Source organism: Salmo trutta, chromosome 15, assembly GCF_901001165.1.
Source record: "Salmo trutta chromosome 15, fSalTru1.1, whole genome shotgun sequence".
Taxonomy (NCBI): Eukaryota; Metazoa; Chordata; class Actinopteri; order Salmoniformes; family Salmonidae; genus Salmo; species Salmo trutta.
Genome location: NC_042971.1, coordinates 46297612 through 46325146, shown reverse-complemented (window position 1 = coordinate 46325146; position 27535 = coordinate 46297612). Strand labels below are relative to the sequence as shown.

At 42.3% G+C, this 27535-nt stretch overlaps 1 protein-coding gene across 2 annotated transcripts; it reads left to right on the top strand.

Annotated features, from left to right (window-relative positions):
* The first annotated feature begins 13700 nt into the window (after positions 1-13700).
* On the top strand, positions 13701-17025 carry LOC115149156 (complement C1q-like protein 2). Of its 2 annotated transcripts, none has more exons than XM_029691730.1 (5): positions 13701-13979; positions 14079-14141; positions 14689-14751; positions 14902-15050; positions 16429-16461. In XM_029691730.1, exons 1-5 carry the CDS (start codon positions 13730-13732, stop codon positions 16444-16446), a joined length of 543 nt encoding a protein of 180 aa, XP_029547590.1. In that variant the 5' UTR covers positions 13701-13729; the 3' UTR covers positions 16447-16461. The 2 variants fall into 2 exon arrangements, with proteins under 2 accessions (XP_029547590.1, XP_029547589.1); XM_029691729.1 differs by lacking the exon at positions 16429-16461 and adding an exon at positions 16670-17025 and having other exon boundaries at positions 13702-13979; positions 14902-15030.
* The last annotated feature ends 10510 nt before the right edge of the window (positions 17026-27535 follow it).

Genomic DNA, 27535 nt, shown 5'->3' with positions numbered 1-27535 from the left:
AATGGAAAGTGGTGTGTGCATATGTATTCACCCCTTTTGCTATGAAGCCCCTAAATGAGATCTAGTGCAACCAATGACCTTCAGAAGTCACATAATTAGTTAAATAAAGTCCACCTGTGTGCAATCTAAGTGTCACATGATCTGTCACATGATCTCAGTATATGTACACATGTTCTGAAAGGCCCCAGAGTCTGCAACACCACGGAGCAAGGGGCACCATGAAGACCAAGGAGCTCTCCAAACAGGTCAGGGACAAAGTTCTGGAGAAGTACAGATCAGGGTTGGGTTATAAAAAAATAACACAAACTTTGAACATCCCACAGAGCACCATTAAATCCATTTTAAAAAATTGGAAAGAATATGGTACCATAACAAACCATTGCTTAAAGAAAAAAAATAAGCAAACACGTTTGGTGTTCGCCAAAACGGCAGCATCATGCTGTGGGGATGTTTTTCATCGGAAGGGACTCGGAAATTTATCAGAATTGAAGGAATGATTGATGGCGCTACCTGTTTCAGTCTTCCAGAGATTTGAGACTGGGACGGAGGTTCACCTTCCAGCAGGACAATGACCCTAAGCATACTGCTAAAGCAACAATTGATGACGGCGTAGTGTGTTACTAATGGTTTTCTTTGAGACTGTGGTCCCAGCTCTCTTCAGGTCATTGACCAGGTCCTGCCATGTAGTTCTGGGCTGATCCCTCATCTTCCTCATGATCATTGATGCCCCACGAGGTGAGATCTTGCATGGAGCCCCAGACCGAGGGTGATTGACCGTCATCTTGAACTTCTTCCATTTTCTAATAATTGTGCCAACAGTTGTTGCCTTCTCACCAAGCTGCTTGCCTATTGTCCTGTAGCCCATCCCAGCCTTGTGCAGGTCTACAATTTTATCCCTGATGTCCTTACACAGCTCTCTGGTCTTGGCCATTGTGGAGAGGTTGGAGTCTGTTTGATTGAGTGTGTGGACAGGTGTCTTTTATACAGGTAACGAGTTCAAACAGGTGCAGTTAATACAGGTAATGAGTGGAGAACAGGAGGGCTTCTTAAAGAAAAACGAACAGGTCTGTGAGAGCCGGAATTCTTACTGGTTGGTAGGTGATCAAATACTTATGTCATGCAATAAAATGCAAATGAATTACTTAAAAATCATACAATGTGATTTTCTGGATTTTTGTTTTAGATTCTGTCTCTCACAGTTGAAGTGTACCTATGATAAAAAATACAGACCTCTACATGCTTTGTAAGTAGGAAAACCTGCAAAATCGGCAGTGTATCAAATACTTGTTCTCCCCACTGTATATGCATTGATTGTGCTGAAATGAATGACATTACTGTCTGAGTATAAACAATTGCCAAGGGATAGGCTAAGAAGAATAGTCATCAGTAGCCTATTTCAGCTTCTTTCTTTCTCTTTTCATCTTCCACCTGGCTCTCACTGCTTCTCAGCCTAGCCTCCATGGCTGAGAGTAAACATACATTGTAATAATATCTTGAGGTTATGTTGACAAAGAAAAGCATCATCACAAAATCATACACTTCTGGAAAGTGGAAAGTATTATTTATTTGCACCTGCTTTGTCTTTCTCCAGCTTCTCTAAGTAACCCTCCGTGGCTCTTATTTTGGTCTCGATCACTATAAGATACATAAATGAATAATAAAACAACAACCCCAACGTCATAAATAGAATAAGAATAAAATGTGAGGTTGGGTTGAATATTCATGCAAGAGCACCTGACAATATTTTTTCTCGACGCAGTTCCTCTAATTTACCGTCACTGGCACTGAGTCTGGTCTTCGGGGCTAAGGCACCATATATGGTATTGTTGTGAATTCATGTGATCATTGATTTAGGAATTGTTCATCAAAGTGATCTTTATATTTTACCTGCATTGCTAGTCCTCAGTTCTTGTCACGACGTCTACTGAGGGTGGCTCCTCTCCCTGTTCGGGCGGCGCTCGGCGGTCGTCGTCGCCGGCCTACTAGCTGCCACCGATCCCTTTTTCCTTTTCGTTTGGTTTTGTCTGTCTTGTGTTACACCTGTTTTGAGTTGAGTTCGTTAGAGGGGTATTTAGTCTTGCTTTCTAGGTTGAGGTTTTGTGCGGGATTGTTTGTTGTTTCCTGTCGTGGGGTTTTGGGGTAGTTTTGTTTTTCTTGTGTATTTTCTGGAAGGACGTTTTTCCTGGACTGTGTCCCGACCCTGTTGAGGTGGACTTTATGGTCTGTTTGTTTTCCTTGTTTCATGCCTGGGTATGGTATTTTTGGACTCATGAAATAAAACGTTCTACTACGCATATTTGGTCTCCTGCGCCTGACTTCATCCCATCACTACTAGTGAGTTCTGACAGTTCTACCACTCAGCTCTCACTGTTTTTCAGTCTGGCCTCTGTATCTAAATCTAAACCAACAGTTAAATTATAGCAAAACATGCATACATTTCCCCTAAAAATAAATCACATTGGCTACAATAATTAATATTGGCTACAGTAATTCATAATACTTCGTCATTCATATGCCAAATAGGGATGCTTATATTTGTCCTGTTTACAAAAGTGTGTTACCTGTACAAGTGTGAAATGGAAATACAGTTGAAGTCGCAAGTTTACAAACACTCCACAAATTTCTTGTTAACAAACTATAGTTTTGGCAAGTCGGTTAGGACACCTACTTTGTGCATAACGTAAGTCATTTGCCCCCCCCCCCCCCAAAAAAAGATATAGATGTACTATTGTAAAGTGGTTGTTCCACTGGATATCATAAGGTGAATGCACCAATTTGTAAGTCGCTCTGGATAAGAGCGTCTGCTAAATGACGTAAACGTAAACGGAAGATAGATGGGGGGCAATCAGTTCACATATGGTGTCCAGAGCACAGCTGGGGGCAGAGGGTGGTCTATAGCAGGCGGCAACGGTGAGAGACTTGTTTTTAGAGAGGTGGATTTTTAAAAGAAGTTCAAATTGTTTGGGTACAGACCTGAATAGTAGGACAGAACTCTGCAGGCTATCTCTGCAGTAGATTGCAACACCGCCCCCTTTGGCCATTCTATCTTGTCTGAAAATGTTGTAGTTAGGGATGGAGATTTCAGAGTTTTTGGTGGTCTTCCTAAGCCAGGATTCAGACATGGCTAGGACATCCGGGTTGGCAGAGTGTGCTAAAGCAGTGAATAAAACAAACTTAGGGAGGAGGCTTCTAATGTTACCATGCATGAAACCAAGGCTATTACGGTTACAGAAGTCAAAATCAAATCAAATCAAATCAAATTTATTTATATAGCCCTTCGTACATCAGCTGAAATCTCAAAGTGCTGTACAGAAACCCAGCCTAAAACCCCAAACAGCAAGCAATGCATGTGAAAGAAGCACAGTGGCTGGGAAAAACTCCCTAGGAAAAACTCCTGAGAAAGGCCAAAAACCTAGGAAGAAACCTAGAGAGGAACCAGGCTATGAGGGGTGGCCAGTCCTCTTCTGGCTGTGCCGGGTGGATATTATAACAGAACATGGTCAAGATGTTAAAATGTTCGTAAATGACCAGCATGGTCAAATAATAATAATCATAGTAATTGTCGAGGGTGCAACAAGCACGTCCGGTGAACAGGTCAGGGTTCCGTAGCCGCAGGCAGAACAGTTGAAACTGGAGCAGCAGCATGGCCAGGTGGACTGGGGACAGCAAGGAGTCATCATGCCAGGTAGTCCTGAGGCATGGTCCTAGGGCTCAGGTCCTCCGAGAGAAAGAAAGAAAGAGAGAAAGAGAGAATTAGAGAGAGCATATTTACATTCACACAGGACACCGGATAAGACAAGAGAATACTCCAGATGTAACAGACTGACCCTAGCCCCCCGACACATAAACTACTGCAGCATAAATACTGGAGGCTGAGACAGGAGGGATCAGAAGACACTGTGGCCCCATCCGATGATACCCCCGGACAGGGCCAAACAGGCAGGATATAACCCCACCCACTTTGCCAAAGCACAGCCCCCACACCACTAGAGGGATATCTACAACCACCAACTTACCGTCCGAAGACAAGGCCGAGTATAGCCCACAAAGATCTCCGCCACGGCACAACCCAAGGGGGGGGCGCCAACCCAGACAGGAAGACCACGTCAGTGGCTCAACCTACTCAAGTGACGCACCCCTCCCATGGACGGCATGGAAGAACACCTGTAAGTCAGTGACTCAGCCCCTGTAAAAGGGTTAGAGGCAGAGAATCCCAGTGGGAAGAGGGGAACCGACAAGGCAGAGACAGCAAGGGCGGTTCGTTGCTCCAGCCTTTCCGTTCACCTTCACACTCCTGGGCCAGACTATACTTGATCATAGGACCTACTGAAGAGATAAGTCTTCAGTAAAGACTTAAAGGTTGAGACTGAGTCTGCGTCTCTCACATGGGTAGGCAGACCATTCCATAAAAATTGAGCTCTATAGGAGAAAGCCCTACCTCCAGCCGTTTGCTTAGAAATTCTAGGGACAATTAGGAGGCCTGCGTCTTGTGACCGTAGCGTACGTGTAGGTATGTACGGCAGGACCAAATCGGAAAGATAGGTAGGAGCAAGCCCATGTAATGCTTTGTAGGTTAGCAGTAAAACCTTGAAATCAGCCCTTGCCTTAACAGGAAGCCAGTGTAGGGAGGCTAGCACTGGAGTAATATGATCACATTTTTTGGTTCTAGTCAGGATTCTAGCAGCCGTATTTAGCACTAACTGAAGTTTGTTTAGTGCTTTATCCGGGTAGCCGGAAAGTAGAGTATTGCAGTAGTCGAGCCTAGAAGTAACAAAAGCATGGATTAATTTTTCTGCGTCATTTTTGGACAGAAAGTTTCTGATTTTTGCAATGTTACGTAGATGGAAAAAAGCTGTCCTTGAAGCAGTCTTGATATGTTCTTCAAAAGAGAGATCAGGGTCCAGAGTAACGCCGAGGTCCTTCACAGTTTTATTTGAGACGACTGTACAACCATCCAGATTAATTGTCAGATTCAGCAGAAGATCTCTTTGTTTCTTGGGACCTAGGACAAGCATCTCTGTTTTGTCCGAGTTTAAAAGTAGAAAATTTGCAGCCATCCACTTCCTTATGTCTGAAACACAGGCTTATAGCGAGGGCAATTTTGGGGCTTCACCATGTTTCATTGAAATGTACAGCTGTGTGTCGTCCGCATAGCAGTGAAATTTAACATTATGTTTTCGAATGACATCCCCAAGAGGTAAAATATATAGTGAAAACAATAGTGGTCCTAGAACGGAACCTTGAGGAACACCGAAATTTACAATTGATTTGTCAGAGGACGAACCATTCACAGAGACAAACTGATATCTTTCCGACAGATAAGATCTAAACCAGGCCAGAACTTGTCCATGTAGACCAATTTGGGTTTCCAATTTCTCCAAAAGAATGTGGTGATCGATGGTATCAAAAGCGGCACTAAGATCTAGGAGCATGAGGACAGATGCAGAGCCTCGGTCTGACGTCATTAAAAGGTCATTTACCACCTTCACAAGTGCAGTCTCAGTGCTATGATGGGGTCTAAAACCAGACTGAAGCGTTTCGTATACATTGTTTGTCTTCAGGAAGGCAGTGAGTTGCTGCGCAACAACTTTTTCTAAAATTTTTGAGAGGAATGGAAGATTCGATATAGGCCGATAGTTTTTTATAATTTCTGGGTCAAGATTCGGCTTTTTCAAGAGAGGCTTTATTACTGCCACTTTTAGTGAGCTTGGTACACATCCGGTGGATAGAGAGCCGTTTATTATGTTCAACATAGGAGGGTCAAGCACAGGAAGCAGCTCTTTCAGTAGTTTAGTTGGAATAGGGTCCAGTATGCAGCTTGAGGGTTTGGAGGCCATGATTATTTTCATCATTATGTCAAGAGATATAGTACTAAAACACTTTAGTATCTCCCTTGATCCTAGGTCCTGGCAGAGTTGTGCAGACTCAGGACAATGGAGCCCTGGAGGAATACCCAGATTTAAAGAGGAGTCCGTAATTTGCTTTCTAATGATCATGATCTTTTCCTCAAAGAAGTTCATAAATTTATTACTGCTGAAGTGAAAGCCATCCTCCATTTGCGAATGCTGCTTTTTAGTTAGCTTTGCGACAGTGTCAAAAAGAAATTTCGGATTGTTCTTATTTTCCTCAATTAAGTTGGAAAAATAGGATGATCGTGCAGCAGTGAGGGCTCTTCGATACTGCACGGTACTGTCTTTCCAAGCTAGTCGGAAGACTTCCAGTTTAGTGTGGCGCCATTTCCGTTCCAATTTTCTGGAAGCTTGCTTCAGAGCTCGTGTATTTTCTGTATACCAGGGAGCTAGTTTCTTATGACAGATGTTTTTAATTTTTAGGGGTGCAACTGCATCTAGGGTATTGCGCAAGGTTAAATTGAGTTCCTCGGTTAGGTGGTTAACTGATTCTTGTCCTCTGACGTCCTTGGGTAGGCAGAGGGAGTCTGGAAGGGCATCAAGGAATCTTTGGGTTGTCTGAGAATTTATAGCACGACTTTTAATCTTCCTTGGTTGGGGTCTGAGCAGATTATTTGTTGCAATTGTAAACGCAATAAAATGGTGGTCCGATAATCCAGGATTATGAGGAAAAACATTAAGATCCACAACATTTATTCCATGGGACAAAACTAGGTCCAGAGTATGACTGTGGCAGTGAGTAGGTCCAGAGACATGTTGGACAAAACCGTCGATGATGGCTCCGAAAGCCTTTTGGAGTGGGTCTGTGGACTTTTCCATGTGAATGTTAAAGTCACCAAAAATTAGAATATTATCTGCTATGACTACAAGATCCGATAGGAATTCAGGGAACTCAGTAAGGAACACTGCATATGGCCCAGGAGGCCTGTAAACAGTAGCTATAAAAAGTGATTGAGTAGGCTGCATAGATTTCATGACTAGAAGCTCAAAAGACGAAAACGTCATTGTTTTTTTTTTTGTAAATTGAAATTTGCTATCGTAAATGTTAGCAACACCTCCGCCTTTGCCGGACGCACGGGGGGTATGGTCACTAGTGTAACCAGGGGGTGAGGCCTCATTTAACACAGTAAATTCATCAGGCTTAAGCCATGTTTCAGTCAGGCCAATCACATCAAGATTATGATCAGTGATTAGTTCATTGACTATAACTGCCTTGGAAGTGAGGGATCTAACATTAAGTAACCCAATTTTGAGATGTGAAGTATCACAATCTCTTTCAATAATGGCAGGAATGGAGGAGGTCTTTATACTAGTAAGATTACTGAAGCGAACACCGCCATTTTTAATTTTGCCCAACCTAGATCGAGGCACAGACACGGTCTCAATGGGGAAAGCTGAGCTGACTACGCTAACTGTGCTAGTGGCAGACTCCACTAAGCTGGCAGGCTGGCTAACAGCCTGTTGCCTGGCCTGCACCCTATTTCATTGTGGAGCTAGAGGAGTTAGAGCCCTGTCTATGTTCGTAGATAAGATGAGAGCACCCCTCCAGCTAGGATGGAGTCCATCACTCCTCAGCAGGCCAGGCTTGGTCCTGTTTGTGGGTGAATCCCAGAAAGAGGGCCAGTTATCTACAAATTCTATCTTTTGGGAGGGGCAGAAAACAGTTTTCATCCAGCGATTGAGTTGTGAGACTCTGCTGTAGAGCTCATCACTCCCCCTAACTGGGAGGGGGCCAGATGACTTAATGACAACAAGTCATCAAGAGCGCCTGGGGAATAGGAGTGGAGCTAGGCACTGCAGGGCCTGGATTCACCTCTACATCGCCAGAGGAGGAGTAGGATAAGGGTACGGCTAAAAGCTATGAGAATTGGTCGTCTAGGACGTCCGGAACAGAGAGTAAAAGGAGCAGGTTTCTGGGGGTGATAAAATAGCTTCAAGGTATAATGTACAGACAAAGGTATGGTAGGATGCGAATACAGTGGAGGTAAACCTAGGCATTGAGTGATGATGAGAGAGATATTGTCTCTAGAAACATCATTGAAACCAGGTGATGTCATCGCATGTGTGGGTGGTGGAACTGAGAAGTTGGATGAGGTATAAGCAGGGCTAGAGGCTCTACAGTGAAATAAGCCAATAAACACTAACCAGAACAGCAATGGACAAGGCATATTGACATTAAGGAGAGGCATGCTTAGCCAAGTGATCAAAGGGGTCCAGTGAGTAGTGAGGTCGGTTGTGGTCACGGCGATTCAGACAGCTAGCCGGGCCATGGGCAGCAAGTTGGCAGAAGATGGTCTGCTACTAGCCACCTCGTGCGTTTCCGTCGGTAGACCAGTGGGGCTCCGTGTGGTAGAGGGGACCAATCCAACTGGCAAAATAGTTATAGTTATAGTGGCCCAAGAAAATTGGCCGATAGACCCATTCAGATAGCAGTCGATAAGACAGCTAACGATTAGCTGGCCGCAGATGGGCGTTCAGGTTACGTCGCGACAGAGGGGCCAGTTGGATAACTCCCTCGGGCACATAACGTTGGTAGTCTAGTCGTGAAGGCCCGATAGGGCTCCGCATCGGCAGTAAAACGGGTCCGGATAGGTGATTGTCGCCCAGGAGTGGCTGATGGAACTCTTCAGCTGGCTAGCTCCGGAATAATTGATGTTAGCTCCGGGACCAACGTTAGCCAATAGTCACTCGGATAGCAGCTAGCTAGCTGCAAGATCCAGGTGTAAATGTCCAGAGCTTGCGGTAGAAATCCGGGGATATGGAGAGAAAATAGGTCCGGTATGCTCTGGTCTGAGTCGCATTGTACAAAACTGGCGGTAGCTTTTCAAGCTAAGGGATAGCTGATGACCGCCAACCGTGGTTAGCTGAATTCTAACGTTAGCTAGTGAACTGGCTAACTTCTGGCTAGCTTCTGTTGTGGATTTCAGATTTGAGGTAAATAATACTTTTTTTTTTAAATTGGTGAGGCGGGTTGCAGGAGAGCATTTTGAAGTTGAGTTTTTAGAAGAAAAAAAATATATATAAAAAGATATGCGAAGAAAAGATGTGAATATATATATACATGGGAAAAGACAAGACGAGGACAAAGGACGTCTGACTGTTATGCCATCTTGGATCACGAGTTTGGAGATGATTGATACCTTCATTGATACCCAGCTGAGCGATGTCATTCTCCCTGACCTCCTCACCGTCTTTCTGTCCATCTGTCCCACACAGACAAACAAACAACACCAGAGATACTAAAACAGCCCTCATCATCATTACATTGTATTATACAACCGGTAGCGAAGTGTCTTTTCGGATCCTGAACACCCTCTTTATACATGTCTAGATTAGTTGACATGATGTAACCATCATCTTTGTTCTCTATTAAACAACAAGGTCAAAACCTAATTATTAAATATGGAATCCATCTGATTATCTTCGAATAGGTTACACACTGATGTCTGGAAATGTTTAAAACTTTCCCAAAGTGTTGTGGGAGAGAATCAACCTGTGGAATATGTCAAGGTCTGGAGTTGTATTTTTGCCACGTGTCTCTGCCATGAATAGTATCTGCTTTTAGAGTAGCTACAGTCTGTAAGGGCCTCTGTCTTTCAGGAACATACTGTAATACAAAGAGAAAAATGACTATTGAAAAATAACGGTTTTACCTCTTTCTACAAAACAAATGTCCCCATTCTCATTACTCTGTATCTGCAGCTCTTATTCTTATGTTTCCCTGTATTTCCCTCTGCCAACCTGTACAATAGAAGGCAGTATTGCCCCACAAACATAACTGATTCTGTAATTGTTTTATTTAACTAGGCAAATCAGTTAAGAACAAATTCTTATTTACAATGACGGCCTAACCCAGCCAAACCCGGAAAACTCTGGGCCAATTGTGCACCGCCCTATGGGACTCGCAATCCCGGCCAGATGTGATACAGCCTGGAATCAAACCAGGTACTATAGTGACACCTTTTGCACTGAGATGCAGTGCCTTAGACCACAGTGCCACTCAGAAGCCCAAGCATTGAGACTGAAAGTAATATGATGATGATAGTTCTATATGAATATACATTAGGTCCATTTCCAATAATAAGTATTGGAATTTCTCTTTATGAAAAATATACAGTCAATGACCAGTAATTTATGGGCCAATTCCCATGAAAAGGTTATTTGGCTAAACACCAAATAGGATTGTCATTCACGTTTATTTCACATGTATTTAATGTTTTGAGATCACATGCATCCTTAAGTATTTAAAAAAGGACTAAATAGAAAGTCTGTATGTGTCCATTTGCATGATAATGAGCATTCAAAATCATAATGTGTGGTTCATTATATAGAATGCCATCGATCCCCTATGGCCCATAATGCAACATAAAGTCAAATGTCATTGTTGGTTTGTATATGGGGTCGATGCTGCGGAGGTGACAACTGTGAAGAAGGGGTGTGTGAAGGGTTCAGTTAATTTTGCAGTAGCTTATCTGTGTGTGATCCTAAGTGTGTGTTTTAGAATGTGTCTGTGCATGTTTGTGTGTGTGTGCGTGCGTATGCGTTTGTGTGTGTGTACATGTGTGCATTAATGTATTTGTGTGCCATATCCACAACTAATTATCATAGCCTAGTCCCCATGGTAATCCATGTCAGTGTTAATTAAAGTACTTTTCTGTGTTTTATGTGGACTGAAGTACATTTTTCTGTTTACTGCATGTATTTACATCCCCATTTCCTGAAATATGGGTGGCCAACAAAAGTTAATTTGAATAAACAGTTAGCAAGTGGGACTATGGGGAGAGTCTTCTCTCCAGAACATGGTTTTCACGTTTACGTATTTTGGTGGGTTTTAACCAGACAAGAATTGAGTGAGAGAGAGGGAATCAATAAAACATGACCCCTTGGGGTCCAGGTGATTTCTGCATGGCTTCTCTCACTCCTGGCTTATTGAAGTTATGTTTCCAGAAACCCTTAACCTCCTTGTCTCTTTGTATGAGTCCATGTGAGCCTGCTAGTGCAGTAAAGCCTTAAAGTAATGAATATAAATCTTTATTGTCCATGAAGGGCAATTTGTCTGCAGCAGAAAAACAAACACTTGGCCATGTGAATAACAAAAACCATTACTTGGGAAATAGGAAGGTAAAAAATTATTAAATGATTAAAAATGATTTCAAAAATACTACAGTTTGTCCAGCTGCTTAATACGAGTAAAATACAAATGCAACCATTCATGCAACATCATTACTTTTTGATTGTATGGAGACACACAAACACAAGTTGAGTGTGTCAGAAAAACTAACACAAAGGACGGTACAATACCACATGCAAACATCTTCCTTTACGCTGAGTGTGCTGACAGGCCTTGACAGGGGCCATGTGTGTGGGAGAGGACACTGCCATGCCATCTGTCTGTTTGTGTTACTGTTAATGATTCTGTATAGCGTGAGCAGGGCCACTCTGTGCTTGGCCTTGTGCCATACCTTTAGAATCTGCTCAACTCTTTTAGTTGGGCCAGCTGCACTCATATTCATTTGTCCTCTTGGCAGAAACATTGCAGTGCCAGCGCCTCATCACAAAGTCCTCACAGCCAGCAGCTACAGCCACTCTAACAGCCTGTTTGTTTATTACAAAGCCCTTACGGCCATGGCTTCCAGAAACATGTTTCATTCATGACAGGAAACTTGGGGGATGCTAATCAGGGTGCAGGTGCTTCTCAACCGGTTAGAGACTGACATATAGCACCACAACATCTCCAAGTTTCCTAGCTAAACTCACTGTGTGTCTGTGTGTGTGTGTGTGTGTGTGAATGTTTACCTACAGTTTATCTACAGTACCTTAACAGCACCGCAATGTCCTAATAATTCACTAGAATGTCCTGAAAAGGTAATAAAGCAAGAACTTTGGGGGGTTTTGGGGGTTCAGATTAAGTTTAAGTTTAGGGTTAGCAAAAACAGGTTTTTAGAAATGTTTGCAAATGTATAAAATATCACATTTACATACCTAAGTATTCAGACCCGTTACTCAGTACTTTGTTGAAGCACCTTTGTCAGCAATTACAACCTTGAGTCTTCTTGGGTATGACGCTACAAGCTTGACAAACCTGTATTTGGGGAGATTCTCATTCTGTTCTGCAGATCCTCTCAAGCTCTGTCAGGTTGAATGGGGAGCGTTGTTGCACAGCTACTTTCAGGTCTCTCCAGAGATGTTCGATCAGGTTCAAATCTTAGGTCCTGAGTGCTCTGGAGCAGGTTTTCATTAAGGAGCTCTCTGTACTTTGCTCCGTTCATCTTTGCCTCGATCCTGACTAGTCTCCCAGTCCCTGCCATTGAAAAACATCCCCACAAGTGCCTTTTGGCATACTCCAAGCGGACTGTCATGTGCATTTTTCTGAGCAGTGGTTTCCGTCTGGCCACTCTACAATGAAGGCCTGATTGTTGGAGTGCTGCAGAGATGGTTGTCCTTCTGGTAGGTTCTCCCATCTCCACAGAGAAATTCTAGAGCTTTGTCAGAGTGACCATCGGGTTCTTGGTCACCTCCCTGACCAAGGCCCTTCTCCCCCAATTGCTGACTTTGGCCAGGCGACCAGCTGTAAGAAGAGTCTTGGTGGTTCCAAACTTCTTCCACTGTGTTCTTGGGGACATTCAATGCTGCAGAAATGTTTTGATACCCTTCCCCCGATCTGTCTCGGAGCTCTACGGACAATTCCTTCGACCTCATGGCTTCGTGTTTGCTCTGACATGCACCGTCAACTGTGGGACCTTATATAGACAGGTGCGTGCCTTTCCGAATCATGTCGAATCAATTGAATTTACCCCAGGTGGACTCCAATCAAGTTGTAGAAACATCTGAAGGATGATCAATGGAAACAAGATGCACCTGAGCGCTTATTTCGGTCTCATAGCAAAGGGTCTGAATACTTATGCAAATAAGGTATTTCTGTTTATTTTTTAATTTTTTTGCAAACAATTCACACATTTTTGTTTTTGTTTTGTCATTTTGGGGTATTGTGTGTAGATTGCTGAGGACTTTATCCAATCCATTTTAGAATAAGGTTGTAATGTAACAAAATGTGTAAAAAGTGAAGGGGTCTGAATACTTTCCTAAGGCACTGTACATATTGTTTATTTATTTATATTTTTTTGGCACCGTGTATATGTCCCTCCAGACTCACAGCTCTGAATATTTTACTAGCTGGGGATCAAAAATGCAGCAGGGCCTCTAGTGAAACACTCATCAACTCAGATGTGTAGAATAGAGAGGGTTCCCTTGCTCCCTTGTTCCCCTCGCCACTACTCACAAAACACCTCTCCCTCACGCCGTTCAGCTCTGCTCATGCATTCTGGGCATCACCAAACAGCGCGCGCGCACACGCACGCACGCACGCACGCACGCACGCACACACACACACACACACACACACACACACACACACACACACACACACAGCCTTGTATAACTAACCTTGAGGGGACACAAAATTGAGTCCCATTCAAAACTCCTAACCCTAACCTTAACCCTAAAGCCCCTAGAAATAGTATTTGGACACATTTTTGTTAGTTTACTATTTTTGTGGGGCCCTCTTTTACAGAAAAATAACAGGTGGGCAAAGGGCTATTAACCCAGTTTAAACCTTACAGAAAGATAACAGGTGGACAAAGGGCTAATGACCGAGTTTAAATCTTACAGAAAAATAACAGGTGGACGAAGGGCTTATGGCCCATTTTAAACCTTTTATGGGTGTACCAGAAGATTGCTAAATACTCCAAGTTAATGGTTAAGCACAAGGTGATTATAAAAGAGACTGATGTTTGGAGTATATTGTATTCTGAACTAGCTCCATGCATGTTTTCCCAATGAGAGCTTTTCTAGTTCCACTGGTGTTGCTGATCTGTCATTTGGGAGAAGCTAAGGACATTCCAAGTGAAGATGAATCCTCTCACTTACAGACAGCCCTTCACTTTGACATCAAGTCTGAGCTGAGAGATCTGAGAGACATGATGGTGCTGCAAAGAGCAGAGTTCAGCCGCACCATGACTGAACTACGAGACACTAAGACTCAGGTGGAGGGGCTGAAAACAGAGAACTCAGGTGATAGCAGAATACTAAGCCCACTATCAGTTGACTGAGTAATGTTGTACTCTGGTTAATTTCCATTGTTGACATGAAAATTATTTAATTTTGTTTTAGTCATGGAGTCCAGGCTGATGAGTTCTGAAAGACAACTTGAGGCAATGAAGACAGAGAATGCAGGTAAAATGTACAGTTAAATATCAGTTTGTTTAGTTGTAATGCTCGTCGTTAGAAGGAGAAGTGGACCAAGGCGCAGCGTGGTAAGTGTTCATGATACTTTATTCCAAGAAACACTCAAACAAGAATAACCAAAAGCAACAAACCGAAAGTGAACAGTTCCGTCAGGCATAGACAATAAACAGAAAATAACCTCCCACAAACACAGGTGGAAAACAGGCTGCCTAAGTATGATTCACAATCAGAGACAACAATAGACAGCTGCCTGTGATTGGGAACCACACTCGCCCAAAAACAAAGAAACAAAAAACATAGACTTTCCCACCCGAGTCACACCCTGACCTAACCAAACATTGAGAATAATAAGGATCTCTACGGTCAGGGCGTGACATTGGTAATCAAATTAACTATTGTTAATGTAGCCATAGAAACCAGGCAGAATATAGGTATCTAATTATCTTATCATTATGATTGCTAATGATCAAGACACTAATTTCGTGTTCTCCGGGGTATTTTCCTGTAAATGTTTGTGTAATTTTTGTAACTCCAGCCGTACTGAGCAGGGTAACATCCACTGAGAGTGAGGTTGAGAAACTGCAGAGGGAGAATGCAGGTAAAACATAAATGGAATTATGGTACTTTTAAATAACATGTAAGTTAATTTGGGAATAATTCCTTCCCCATCCATTTCTGAGTGTGAAAAAGTTTAAATGTTAATCATTGTCATCATCAAATCATTCTCTTTATTCTCCTGCACTCACAGAGAGACCCAAGGTGGCATTTTCAACCTCTTTGGGAAAAACTGGACACCTAGGACAATTCAACACTGCCACAACCGTAGTCTACAAGAACATCTTCACAAACACTGGTGGCCACTACAACCAAGCTACAGGTACTGTACTGTCTTCATCAATATCAGTCAGGGGCGAAAATCTGATATCAACTCTGGAGGGGACAATTACATGACATTTTCTCAAGAGCAATTCCTGAGGGGGACACCAAAAGTAGTGCTGTAACACATGGCCTACATTGTAATATGGTAAATGTATATTGAGGAACCAAAGAAATAAGGTGTTTGCCGTACTCCTAACTACCGGTACCCAAAACTACACAACTAATCACAACAGCAATACCATTGCCTTTAACAAATCTTAGTTCAGTCACCAGTTTAAGTTGAGAGTGGTGGTATGCATGGCATTTTCCAATTATGTTCCTATTTTACAAGTCAAAAAAATTGAGAACCTTTCATAATGTTGCCAAAGAAAGACTCAACAAACTTACCTGAGACTCCCTGTCTCTGCCAGTCTGTCCCTGCATATCTGTCCCCAACTCTGCTGCCATTTTTCTACCTGGCTGGCTGGCTACACACACACAGTGTGTAGGCTATTTACAGTAGGAGATGGGCTTCTATCATCTTATCTTCTATCATTCTATATGGGCTTTGATCTAAAAGGTAGCTAGCAAATGTGAAACGGATTTCAGTGACAAGAGTTGACAGCTGTATGAGTTCACCATTTCCACAACATATGCTGCAACCTTTTGTAATTTTAATTGTTTGTTTCATATTGGCTGGCTTCCAACAAAAGTTGAATTTGCAAAGCTAGCGAGCACCAATTCCGTTTTAGTGGTGTTTGCTATAATCTTTGCTACCCGGGTTAAATAAAGGTGAAATAAAATAAATAAATAAAAGTTCCCTTGCGACAATTTAGCTTTTGCAACGAGACCATTAAATATATTTAAGACAATGGTAGAAGAGAGTGTAGTTCTGTTCAGTTTATCGCTAACCTTATCACAGGGACTTTGAAGCACTAACTTACATGCATGCTGATCTAGGAATAAATTGACGATAGCAAAGATTCCATCTTTGACGACGCCACATAAATGGAATAGGTACTAGCTAGCTTAATAGTTAATATTTGCGCACTAGCTCTGCATATTCAGCTAGTGTGTGTGTGAACCCTGGCGTGATTGACTGGATGAACCTCCCGTCAGTTATGTTCATTGAGTGCCTTTCAGACAGTAGACACAAACCCTCTGTTACCTGGCCAGCTAGGGAACATGCAGTGGATCAAACCATTGTGAGGCAAAGGGCGGGGGGGTCGCAATCTTTTGAAACTTAAAAACACACTATTAAGTGTCTATAATCAGCACAATTGCTTTCATTGCGTATTATTAATATTATTTAAATTACATAGTTATGTTTACAGTGATATATTGGGGGGACAAATCATATTTTTCCCAGGATGGGGGGGTCGTGTCCCCCCCGTCCCCCCTGGGATTTCCGCCCCTGACATCAGTCAACGGTTAGTGTAGACTATAGCCTACCTAGTCAAATACAAGTGCATCAGAAGTTTTTAAAAAAGCAGCACAACTAGTAAACACTGCTTGATGTTGGTGGCAGGTTGCGTTTGATGCCCCATGATTTTGTTTAGTGCAATAAAGATCATAAATTTATGTCAATGTGCTACAGGTACGGTCATGTACTGTGCAGCACAAGTCTTGATGATCTCTATGATTTCCCTCACATCCAGGTATCTTCACAGCACCTGTGAGAGGGGTCTACCACTTCAGCTTCACAATGGGCGATTTTCTCCAGTCAACTGTTATGGGCCTATCCCTGTTCAAGAATGAACAACAAATAATGCATTCAGGGGAAGTAGGTGACCATCAGCAGTTTAGGAATGCATCCAATGCAGTCATACTACAGCTGGAAGTGGGAGATGTCATTTTTATGCAACTCCCTGCAAACTACAGGATTTATGATGATTCAAATCACCGTAACACTTTTAATGGCATTCTACTCTTCCCTGTTTGAGAAAGTTTTAAATGTGTTGTGATGATGAACATCAATGAAGTGCTTTTGATCAATGAAGTGCTTTTTGACCAATCTTGTTTCATTTAATTATTGCTGCACAGAGACATTATACACAAGCACCTGCACTCCCACGTGCACACAAACCCACACTTCTGATCCACAACACATGCTGCGTTATTCACTTAGACCAGTAGGAGGTAGTAAATGCCTATATTTGGTTGTGTGGTCTTTCAAGTGAGATGGAGACAGACAACACAGACCTCTTATGTGAATGGATTGATGGATGGAAATTATTCAACCTCGCCATGGCAACACATGTATTTGCTATGTATGGAGGTCAGTAAGGATATCTTATTGCAAGGTGTAAGTTTATATAAAAGTTAGGAACAGGGAAGTTAGGGAAGTTAGCAACTCGCCCAAGCCTCCCCCATTTCTCCTTCACCCCTATCCAGATAGCTGATGTTCTGAAAGAGCTACAAAATCTGGACCCCTACAAATCAGCTGGGCTAGACAATCTGGTCCCTCTCCTTCTAAAATTATTAAATTTTAAAATTAAAATTACCCCTATTACTAGCCTGTTCAACCTCTCTTTTGTATCGTCTGAGATTGGAAAGCTGCCGCAGTCATCACCCTCTTCAAAGGGGGAGACAATCTAGACCCAAACTGTCACAGACCTATATCTATCCTACTCTGCCTTTCTAAAGTCTTCGACAGCCAAGTTAACAAACAGATCACCGACCATTTCGAATCCCACCGTACCTTCTCCGCTATGCAATCTGGTTTCCAAGCTGGTCATGGGTGCACCTCAGCCACGCTCAAGGTCCTAAACGATATCATAACCGCATCGATAAAAGACAATACTGTGCAGCCGTATTCATCAACCTGGCCAAGGCTTTCGACTCTGTCAATCACCGCATTCTTATCGGCAGACTCAACAGCCTTACTTTCTCAAATGACTGCCTCGCCTGATTCACCAACTAGTTCTCAAATAGAGTTCAGTGTGTCAAATCGGAGGGCCTGTTGTCCGGACCTCTGGCAGTCTCTATGTGGGTGCCACAGGCTTGGGCCGACTCTTTTCTCTGTATATATCAATGATGTCGCTCTTGCTGCTGGTGATTCTCTGATCCACCTCTATGCAGACGACACCATTCTGTATACATCTGTCCCTTCTTTGGACACTGTGTTAACAAACCTCCAGATGATCTTCAATGCCATACAACACTCCTCCCGTGGCCTCTAACTGCTCTTAAATGCAAGTAAAACTAAATGCATGCTCTTCAACCGATCGCTGCCCGCACCCGCCCATCTAGCATCACTACTCTGGATGGTTCTGACTTAGAAAATGTGAACAACTACAAATACCTAGGTGTCTGGTTAGACTGTAAACTCTCCTTACAGACTCACATTAAGCATCTCCAATCAAAAATGAAATCTAGAATCAACTTCCTATTTCGCAACAAAGCATCCTTCACTCATGCTGCCAAACATACCCTCATAAAACTGACTATCCTACCGATCCTTGACTTCGTCGATGTCATTTACAAAATAGCCTCCAACACTCTACTCAAAAAATTGGATGCGGTCTATCACAGTGCCATCCGTTTTGTCACCAAAGCCCCATATACTACCCACCACTGCGACCTGTACGCTCTCGTTGGCTGGCCCTCGCTTCATATTCGTCACCAAACCCACTAGCTCCAGGTCATCTATAAGTCTTTGCTAGGTAAAGTCCCACCTTATCTCATATCACTGGTCACCATAGCAGCACACACCTGTAGCACGCGCTCCAGCAGGTATATTTCACTGGTCATCCCCAAAGCCAACTCCTCTTTGGCTGCCTTTCCTTCCAGTTCTCTGCTGCCAATGATTGGAACAAATTGCAAAAATCACTGAAGCTGGAGTCTTATATCTCCCTCACTAGCTTTAAGCATCAGTTGTCAGAGCATCTTACCGATCATTGTACCTGTACACAGCCCATCTGTAAATAGCCCACCCAACTACCTCATCCCCATATTGTTATTTATTTTTTGCTTCTTTGCACCTCAGTATCTCTACTTGCACATTCATCTTCTGCACATCTATCACTCCAGTGTTCAATTGCTAAATTGTAATTAATTTGCCTCTATGGCCAATTTTTACCTTACCTCCCTAATCTTACTACATTTGTACACACTGTATATAGATTTTTCTATTGTGTTATTGACTGTACGTTTGTTTATCCCATGTGTAACTCTGTGTTGTTTGTGTCGCACTGGTTTGCTTTATCTTGGCCAGGTCGCAGTGGTAAATGAGAACTTGTTCTCAACTAGCTTGCCTACCTGGTTAAATAAAGGTGAAATAAAACAAATAAAAATGAGGTATGATATAGCCTCTCACAACAAAATAACATCACTCAGTTTCACAGTTTCACTTGCACACTAAAACCACAATTTCAAAATGTTTAGGCTTATACCTTATTCTATATTTTACTATGTCCAAACTAGAAGTCTACAAACAAATTAAAGACATACATTTTTTGCATCCAAACCAGATCTATTTTAAGAAAGAATGACATTTTTTTATTTGTATCTTAACATGAATATATCTGACTTTAAAGTTTAAAAATATAATTTTGAAGTATTCCAGCCTGCAGTTGCATCAAACAGACACCAGATGTGCGCAAGTGAGCAGCTCCTAAATCCCGCCCCTAACCCCTCCCCTCCCACCTGGCCCTCCCATTTCCTGTCAGAACCCGCCCATGCTGCTAGTCCCCCTCTCCCTGGCCTCACCCAGCCATCTGCCAGTGAGTCAGACATTTCCTGCTTCCCAGCTGCCTCCATTTTATTCCTGCCCTTCTCTAGAAAACAGAGACAAGAGGCCATTCAGTGACTCAGCCCCAACCCCTTATTTCCCTTTGTGCGGTCATCCCTAGTAATCAGCACCATAGTGCCCTGTAAACATGACAACCTCCACCTCAAAAAGACAAAACCCCCCACCGACCCCCAAATACGCCAAGCCCCCGCATGCACTTTGTTATTGTGAGGGGTTTTAAAGTTTAAAGGGACAGGGCAGCACAGATTTATAGATGAACAGGTTAAACTTAGAGTATGAACAATAAGCATTCACATCAGCTGTCTCACACAAGCATTCATAGTCCCTCACACACAGTGGATAAGAATAACATCTTCTGTTCAATATCTCCATTATATTACTGAAGTAAAAAAAGGCATCTGTGCTGTTTTACATTTGTTTATCTCTTGTCTAATTGTTCATAGTTAAACTTCTACAGAGTAAAATTTGATGTGAGGGGCAGCCCTGCAGTTCTTCTTTGTGGCCAATAGAGAACACTCTTGAGTCATGCTTGGCTGCTGTGGGAACAATGGAGGGAGCACACGTGGTGTCCCTCTACTCAGAGAGAGATCTAACCACATGAGAGGAGAGCAGTGGTAGGATTCAGAGAGACAGGAGAAGACCCTTAAGAGTTATATCTGTATGTGTAGTCAGAGAACATGTGGAGATGAGGTTAAACATAGCAGCATTGCAAAAAACATTCATTTGGTCAGAAAATGCAAGTCAGTCCAGGACAACTCCCCCTCACTCCATCGCTCCCTCCCTCCCTCTCCTCCCTCTCCAACCTTGGCTCACTGTCCTGGCTCACTGCTTCAGGCCTTTTAAGGAAAGAACCAAGGACGGAGGGAATCAAGGGAGGAGCGAGGGAGGAGGGATCGGTCTAACGTTGTCTGAATGTGGAATGTGTGAGTGTTCAGCATATGAGTTATTGTGTGACTGTTTTATCTCATAGCACAGCTGTGTTGTGCGTACAAGTGTGTTTGTCTGTGTGCGCATATGTGTATGTGTGTCCATGCATGTTTGTTTGTTTGTGTTAAATGTTTTTTTTACTTTGTGAAACTCAGTTACAGTGATTATGTCGACTAAACTAGAATAGAAGACTAATCCTGGTTAGGGACTAGTCCTGGTCAGAGGCAGATTTACACTAACACATAGAGAATCAGACAAAGGATTCTCACATTCTTGATCCATTGGATTCATTAGCAGAAGTTTTATCATAGACCTTGTGTCTATCCTTCTGTCTGAGATCTGAGCCAGTCACACAGAGGCCCATTCAGTGAGTGCATCTAGGAGCAGAGAGCAGAGGATCAGCTTAGTGGTCATCACGAGGACCATCATGGGTCTCTGTCTGCCACTAGCATGACTGAATATAACCTCTCTGTTTCTCTCTGGTCGGTGTCAGTTCCAGAAGAATGCAGTAGGGGGTAATGTTGAACCATAAATGACAGAGTCTACCGCTGGGAGAGTGGCCATTTTACCACCCCCATACCAAACCCATTTTATGACTAATCATTTACTACAGTTTGTTTTTAAGCATTACTACATCTACAAAGGAATTAATGCACATACTCACACAAACGCTCTCTCTCGCTCTCTCAATTCAATTTAAGTGCTTTATTGGCATGGGAAACATATGTTAACATTGCCAAAGCAAGTGAAGTAGAAATTAAACAAAAGTGAAATACAATAAAATAACCAGAAAACATTACACTCACAAAAGTTCCAAAATAATAAAGACATTTCAAATGTCATATAAATGTCAATTACAAAAGGGGAAATAAATAAATATAAATATGGGTTGTATTTACAATGGTGTTTGTTCTTCACCGGTTGCCCTTTTCTTGTGGCAACAGGTCACAAACAGGTCTCACACACACACACACACACACACACACACACACACACACACACACACACACACACACACACACACACACACACACACACACACACACACACACACACACACACACAGACACACAGACACAGACAGTCTCATCCAAGGCCAGGAGGGAGCTGCATCAGTCACATGGTTTCATGAGGGTGCACAGGCCTGAGGTTTTGACCTTGATTCTCATAAAGGATGCTGTCATACACAACAAACATGTGATATATACTAGCCCACAAGAGTTTATTAGTATCACAATAATAGTAATAGTAATAAACTCAGTACAGCCTACAACAACACAATTATAAATTGCAGCATACACAGCCACTTGTTTTTAGCCTTCACTATGCTAATATGAAGGACATAGCTCTTTACAGGGTCCTGTAGTCTGAGCAACAGCTGCTCCCTCCATTCAGGGCATTCCAATGCTCTCAGATAATTGAGTGCTCTCTGTGTCTGTCTGTGGACCCATTAAAGAGTCCCAGCTGCAGGTGTCACCCCCGCTCACCAACATGATAAAACCCTGGGCAGCTGCCAGAGAGTATGCATATCCATAAGAAACTGAGAAGACATGTTGCGCTGAGATGAGGAGTTTAAACTTAATAGTGTAGTTACAATGAGTGCACAAAATATTACGAACATAACGAAAGCATTCCATAAGGATGCTGGCCCTTGTTGACTCCAATGCTTCCCACATTTGTGGAAAGTTGGCTGGATGTCCTTTGGGTGGTTGCAGATCTTGACACAAACTAGGTGCGCCTGGCAGCAGCTACTCTTCCTAGGGTCCAGCAAAATGAAGGCAGTTATACATTTTTATTGTGTGTTTGTATGCATGTGTCTGTGCTTATATTTATGTTTCTGTTCCATAAGGTGTATTTTTATCTGGTTTTTTTAATCTAATTTTACTGCTTGCTTGAGTTACTTGATGTGGAATAGAGTTCCATGTAGTCATGGCTCTATGTAGTACTGTGCGCCTCTCATAGTTTGGACTTAGGGACTGTGAAGAGACCTCTGGTGGCATGTCTTGTGGGGTATGCATGGGTGTCCGAGCTGTGTGCTAGTTGTTCAAACAGACAGCTCGATGCATTCAACAGGTCAAAACCTCTCACAAATACAAGTAGTGATGAAGTCAATCTCTCCTTCACTTTGAGCCAGGAGAGATTGACATATTACAGTTTTTCTCGATTGTTTATACACATTTTCTGAATGTCACAGTTGACTTGGACTGGTGTAAGGCGGAATCAGATGCAGGAGACAGGTGCTGGAGTTGAGTGTCCTTTTAATAATTTGACACACAAAACAAAAACGCGAGGCACAGGGCGCTACAGACAGACTGCCTGGGAAAAACACACTCCCAATATTGCGAACAAACAATATATATAAACGGCACAAAAAGGCACGGGGCGCAGCCCGGTAAATCCTCTCTTCCTTAAACTGTCAGAAAAAACCCGTAATAAAACACGGACCACCGTCCTGAGTGGACAATCAACAATCCCGCACAAAATCCCAACTGAAAACACACATTAAATAAGTCCCCACTAATGACATACACAAAACAGGTGCGGAACAGACAGACAAAACTAAACGAAACTGAAACAACGATCGGTGGCAGCTAATAGGCCGGCGACGACGACCGCCGAGCGCCGCCCGACCGAGGAGGGGCGCCACTTTCGTTGGATCCTGTGACACTGAAAGCATGCCTCATATTCTCAGAACTCTACACATAAATCAAAAAACACACACACACAATGGGCAAAACCCCTCAATTCTCCAGCAAAATGAAACTTTACATTCAAAACAAAGTTATTTCTTATCAAAATGGTATTTTGTTTTCAATGACACACAAACCATCATATGAATAGACATTTATAAGAACCAGTTGAACACTGATGTGCTCAATGTAAAACACTATGATGAATGGAAAACACTTCTTCTCCATTCATCATAATGACTTAGGCCTTTTTTTGGTTCAGTGTTGCCATTACTACAGACAGTACATACATAAGTGTGTTGTAAAATATTTCAGAATATTGTTTTTATACTCAGAACACACAAATACACGGTAACAAATATATTTTATTTTTCCCACAAAAACAATGTACACAGTGTACATCCCATTCCCAACCAACACAAAGTTGCACATACAGTGGTCTACATACAAAACGGAAGAATTTAACGTATACAGTTACAGTAAAAAAAATAAAAATAAATGTAAAACCTTGGGAGACCTTGGGAGACCTTGGTTAATCCTTTGACGTCATCTGTTGACCTCTGTTGACCTCTGACCTAACGTGAGGGTAATTCTGTAGCTTCTAACCCCTTTGTATGTTTACACAAACAAATCCTTATTTTCTAAGTGTTTATTTTCTGCATTTTCTGCAACCACACTCTAACCTTGATTGATTTTAGAGCTGTAATTTAATGTATTTACTGTTGCGGTCTGGCCACAGCACCTCATCCACATCACAAGCAATGTTTTCCCTGGCCAAGCAGCGGGGGAAATATCGCCTAGCATGGCGATTCCAGCCATGAAAAGCATCAGCTGCTATATCTCCACATGCGTCTTCCATAGCTTGGAGAAGAGGTACACGCGTTTGTGGATTTCGGTCATACACTTTCCACCTCCAGGCAGAAAAAAATTACTCAATAGGATTGAGGAATGGAGAATATGGAGGGAGATAAACAACTAAAAAGCGTGGGTGGGCAGTGAACCAGTTATGAACCAGAGCAGCCCTATGGAAACTTACGTTGTCCCAAATGACAACATACCTGAGCTGCTCTGGGCCATCTACCTGATCTGGTGGAATGAGTGTGTTGTGTAGTGTGTCCAGGAATGTGATCAGATGGGCGGTGTTGTAGGGGCCAAGGGTAGCATGGTGATGGATGACACCGTGGTGGGTAATCGCTGCACACATTGTGATGTTCCTTCCACGCTGGCCAGGGACTTGAACAATGGCACGCTGGCCGATGATATTCCTTCCCCTCTTTCGTCTTTTTGCGAGGTTGAATCCAACCTCTTCAATGAAGATGAACTGGTGCTCCACTGCAGCCACCTCTAGCTCAAGGACTCTCTGAAACACACATGACAATATCAGAAATAGACATGGAGTGGTCACTATTGTGAAGCACAATCATTATGATTACAATACTGAAAAATGTATAATTTATACAGTGTTGAGAGTATGCATCAATTGTGGGATTGTATAGGACTCACTTGCACATAGTTATATCGCAATTCTTTGACTCTTTCTGAATTGCGTTCAAATGGCACCCTGTAGACCTGCTTCATCCTGAGATTATTTCTGCGCAAGACACGGTCCAGTGTTGATAAGCTTACCCTATCAATATTTTGAAATATTTAATTGTTTTCTATTATTTTTCTTTGTATTTGCCGTAATGTTATGGCGTTATTTTCTAGGACCATGTTCGTGATTTCAGTTTCCTGTTCAGGAGACAGAACACGTTCCCAACCACCTTGTGTTGGTAATCTTTCAGTTCTGCCAAACAAATAGTAAAATACTGTAAATACAAAGTAGGAATATATTTCCCAAATACTTGAAACATACTTTATTTTTACAGTCCTACAGAACAGTCCACAGGCAATACTGTACTACTGTACTCATTGAGTACTGTATTGATATGCAGTACTGCAATTTTCTAGTGAGAGTAGATTTCTTACCTATTCTCATTTCGGAATGTCCGGATGATGGATGCTACAGTGTACCTGCTCAAATTTGGCTGTACTCTTTGCCCAGCCTCCCTAATTGTTAGACCATGGTTGACCACATGATCAACCAAAGTGGCTCGGATCTCATCAGAGATTACGGTCCTTGGCCTTCCTCGTCCTCGTCCTCGTCCTCGTCCTTCCTCGTCCTCGTCCTCGTCCTCGTCCTCGTCCTCGTCCTCGTCCTTGTCCTCCCCGTCCTCCTCCTCTTACTCTCACTCCTCTGGCTCTGCATCTGTTTCCAATGTTGGCATCCACTGCTCCAAAACAGAAGAGCTCACCTGTTGCCCTTTTATGCTAAAGCTCTGATTGCTAATTGTAAAACTGTGTGACGGGTGTTTGCCCATGTGATGAGTCAGTGTGCATATTTGAATGGCAGTGTGTTCATTGTGAAAACAAGAGATTTTCTGCATGAAAATTGTGCCAAATGCAAAGAATTGTGTGTAGTGTTTTGAAAAAAGTGTGTTTTAGAACTGCAATTTCAGTGTAAAGCAGGAATTGTGCTTGTAGTTTAGCAGAATTGGTTCAGGGGGTTGGTGCATGAGTTACATGTTGTGGTCATTGTGTCTCAAGTACCAGTATTTGTGTGTAAACAATTGAGAAAAACTGTAATAATGTTACTGCTCTGTGTACATCCAAGGGCTGCTGTGCTGCCTTGTTTTGAGCCAATTGCAAGTCCCTCTTTGTGGCACCTGACCACACGACTGAACAGTAGTCTAGGTGCAACAAAACTAGGGCCTGTAGGACCTGCCTTGTTGATAGTGTTGTTAAGATTGCAGAGGAGCACTTTATTATGGACAGACTTTTCCCCATCCTAGCTACTGTTGTATCAATATGTTTTGGCCATGACAGTTTACAATACAGGGTTACTTCAAGCAGTTTAGTCTCCTTAACTTGCTCAATTATCACATTATTCATTACAAGATTTAGTTGAGACTTAGTTTTTAGTAATGATTTGTCCCAAATACAATGCTTTTAGTTTTTTCTCTATATATTTAAGACTATTTTATTCCTTGCCGCCTATTCTGAAACTAACTGCAGCTCTTTGTTAAGTGTTGCAGTCATTTCAGTTGCTGTGGTAGCTGACTTGTATAGTGTTGAGTCATCCGCATACATAGACACACTGGCTTTACTCAAAGCCGGTGGCATGTAGTTAGTAAAGATTGAAAAAAGTAAGAGGCCTAGACAGCTGCCCTGGGGAATTCCTGATTCAACCTGGATTTTCATTCAAAGGCACTTACATTTTTTGTCATACCCATTCACCCTCTGAATTGCACACACACAATCCATGTCTCAATTGTCTCAAGGCTTAGAAATTATTCTTTAACTACTTGTTACTTTTATTTCTTATTCTTATTCATATTTTTTTAACTGCATTGTTGGATAGGGTTTTGTAAGTAAGCATTTCACTGTAAGGTTGTTGTATTGTATTGTTGTATTCGGCGCATGTGACTAATACAATTTGATTTGATTTGTGACGTTCATAATGTTTTGTGCACTCAGTGTATAGTGTTATCTGAAGACAAATTGAAGGGGTCATTTGGACAGAAAATAGCTCAATGGCCCAGAATCATGTTTCTATGGAGATGGATGACTGGGGTAACAGGTGGTAGCTCCATTAAAGCGGAAGTGTGTAGTTTGATTATCACACAACTATATATCTCACTCATTACTTCACTTCACACAACTATATATCTCACTCATTACTTCACTTCACACAACTATATATCTCCCTCATTACTTCACTTCACACAACTATATATCTCACTCATTACTTCACTTCACACAACTATATATCTCCCTCATTACTTCACTTCACACAACTATATATCTCACTCATTACTTCACTTCACACAACTATATATCTCACTCATGAGTCCCGTGTGGCTCAGTTGGTAGAGCTTGGTGTTTGCAATGCCAGCATTGTGGGTTGATTCCCATGGGGGACCAGTATGGAAAAAAATGTATGATATGTATGCATTCACTACTGTAAGTTGCTCTGGATAAGATTGTCTGCTAAATGACTAAAATGTATGTGAACTACTTCACACAACTATATATCTCACTCATTACTTCACTTCACAAAACTTTATAGCTCACTCATTACTTCACTTCACACACATTCTACTCTACTTAACCTT